The 2,755-nt window shown below is 40.2% G+C and overlaps 1 protein-coding gene across 1 annotated transcript; it reads right to left on the minus strand.

Moving 5' to 3' along the window:
• Positions 1–525: 525 nt before the first annotated feature.
• On the minus strand, positions 526–1,841 carry LOC131795686 (perlucin-like protein). Its single transcript, XM_059113283.2, has 2 exons — positions 1,682–1,841; positions 526–1,093 (listed from the first exon to the last, which is right to left on the minus strand). Exons 1-2 carry the CDS (start codon positions 1,740–1,742, stop codon positions 669–671), a joined length of 486 nt encoding a protein of 161 aa, XP_058969266.1. The 5' UTR covers positions 1,743–1,841; the 3' UTR covers positions 526–668.
• Positions 1,842–2,755: the final 914 nt, after the last annotated feature.

A 2,755-nucleotide genomic window follows, 5' to 3' on the forward strand; every position in this document is an offset into this window, starting at 1 on the left:
CAGCCAATAATAATCAAGATTAGAACAAGAGAAAACACAATAGAGCTCAACCTGAAGGCCGATGAAGAAAAAAAGAAAGAGGCCAGTATGTACGTCACTTTTGGGAGAACATTGCCTAGTTGAATTTTTGCACACCACCCACTCCTCCCACCAAAAATTTTCAATCCCTTTGTCCACTTCTGTGTTGTTCACAAGAAACTGATACCTCATATATGTGCATCAGCTTGTGCTCCCACCCCTCCCCCCTTAAAAAAGAAATAAGAGAAATGGGAAAACTTTTATTCTGGTGGCCGGTACCATTTCTTCCTGTGAGTCCGGCAAATTTTATGACTAGCATCTACATAAGTCATAAAATTTCTCTTTCCATGAATCAGACATTTCTTTTAATTGATCTTTTCAGGCAATCGTCTGACCTCGCAGAATGATAAGAGCCAAATATTGACTTGACTGTTTCGTAGTAATTGAATTATTCGTTTGACCAAATTGGCACTGATAGCGTCAGACACAGTAATAGGACAAGTTAAATGACTTAAGCTAACGCTTTATTGTAAAACAAGCATTTCTTTACACCTTACAATTTATCTTATGATTTTTTTTTTAAATATCCCATTACCAAATTTTGCCTCTAAATCTCCAGCGTCGATTTTTGGTATTCCAGCGTTAGCAGTTCAAGCGAGCTTTTTGCACACCAGGCCAAAGGGCACGTGAGATGATACCGTACAAGGCATGTCATTCCAGTAACCGCTTGCTCTGATTGGCAGAACGGAAGTATACCCAGTCCACATGTTGCTGCATGGTTCCCGGGATTTTCCATTCGGTTCATTTGGAGCCCAGGCTTTGTAGACTGGAACAGAGTAATCACTCCAGTAAAAGTCGTTAGCGGTCCACATCAGGCCGATCCACACTTGTTTCCTTGTTGGTGCAGACTTCCTCGCGACGGCTAGGACAAACTCGTTTTCCCGCGCATTGGTAATCTTTACCAGGTCTCCTCCCAGTCTTCGACAGAATCGTTGGGCCTGGTGCCAAGTCATGGATGTGCTGCTTGCATAATAGCAAAAGCTGTCGAGCTGCCTCCATCCCCAAGGGCAATACGCTATAAGATAAGAAACTCAATTATTTAGTTTAATTGAAACAGTATGTGCGCTTTTAGTGCGATGATATTTCAGCTAGATACATTTCCATAATGATACATTTACGTAAAAGTAACCGCAGGCTCCGAAGACGAACTTGTTTTCTCGCGCATTTGTAATCTTTACCAAGTCTCCTCCCCTACGTTTACAATAATTTTGGGCCTAGTACCAAGTCATGGTCGTGCTTCTTGCAAAATAGCAAAAGCCATCGAACTGCCTCCACCCCAAAGGGCAATACACCGGGGAGGAAATTCACTGATTTATGAGGAATTTTGACGAAAAGTGCGCCTCCGATGTTGATAATAGTCCAGCTGGACCCTCCCTGACGGAGACGTATGCAACTGAAATTTTTGGTAATCTTCTTAGGATGCATCCAGGCAGAAAACTCCAAAGGACTACAAAAGACGTTTCCATCTGATTACGTTTCATAGCTACGAGCATTATCGAGCTTATGAAATCAGAGAATTTTCTCAGATGAGTCACAACCATTTTTCGGTCGGCCGAAAAAACAATGAATATTGGGTAAAGTTTGGGCTTATTTATCTGTATACCTGATACACATCCTGAAGCAAACAGTACGATACAAAGCGGAAGAATCTCGTGAATTTTCATCTCGGTTCCTGTCAAGTGTCGCTTGCGGTGAAAAAGCGAATTCTTCCAGAAGAGGATTTCACTCTCGATAACACAACTGGTATGAGATAGGAAACGGAATTCACGGTATCATACACACTCAAATGAACAAGTTAAAACGAGAACAAGGAGGAGGAATATTTAATCAGTTTGTCTAGTAAACAATGAAGCTTTATTCGAAATTTTACAAAACTTGAACTTTCGACAACTCGTGCCAAGATCTATCAGGTTAGATGTTTTTAAAGTGAGGTTGAATAAAATGAGAAAAGGTATTCATTAAAATGCTCGGCGCCGTTTTTCAGAATTCCTTGATTCTCGGCCTTTTTACAACTTCGACATACCGCATTTTTTATGTTCTTCGAGAACTAACGTGCGTTGAGGAATCCATTTTGCGGAACTCCATTTTACCCCAGTTCTACTATGATATTCAGCTGCAATGGAGCAGGGAAAGAATTTCGAAGGACTCGTGCGATGCTTGAGGTCATAAGAACAGGGAGAGAAAACGCACGACTTTTTCAAGGAACATCAAAATATTATCTCGACTTATTAAGATGACGCATCCAAAACCGGCGTCGTCTGAATTTCATAACGGAATTCTAACGAAGTTGATTACCATAAACAATATATTTTCCCCCAGGGTGGCCGATAAAATGAAAACCCGAGATCCAAAACCGAAGAGTTAAATCTTAAAAAAGAAAAATTTAGAATTGTTTCCAATATAAAAGAAGAAACCGTGCTCAAGCGCTTTTCTTGAATGACTGTAAGAAAAACGTCGATACGGCAATACCTTTTGTTATTAGGGAAACGTCTGCCTCAAACTGCAAGACAAAGACCCGTATCTACTTTTCTCGAAGATAAAAGAAACAAGATTGATGGAATCTTCGATTTGTAGAAATTACTACATTAAAGTATAAGACGAATACCATCGTAAATCGCTTTGGTCGAAGATGCGACATCTAAGTATATAGTTAATGAAGATAGCATTAAAAGCGATA

This window comes from Pocillopora verrucosa, chromosome 4 (genome assembly GCF_036669915.1).
Source record: "Pocillopora verrucosa isolate sample1 chromosome 4, ASM3666991v2, whole genome shotgun sequence".
Taxonomy (NCBI): Eukaryota; Metazoa; Cnidaria; class Anthozoa; order Scleractinia; family Pocilloporidae; genus Pocillopora; species Pocillopora verrucosa.

Bases quoted from the DNA above. Each gene is read 5' to 3' on its own strand.
- LOC131795686 (XM_059113283.2), bottom strand. From the start codon at position 1,742: ATGAAAATTCACGAGATTCTTCCGCTTTGTATCGTACTGTTTGCTTCA. The intron at 1,094-1,681 runs GTATACAGATAA...CTTATCTTATAG, and splicing joins TGCTTCAGGATGTGTATCAG to CGTATTGCCCTTGGGGATGG.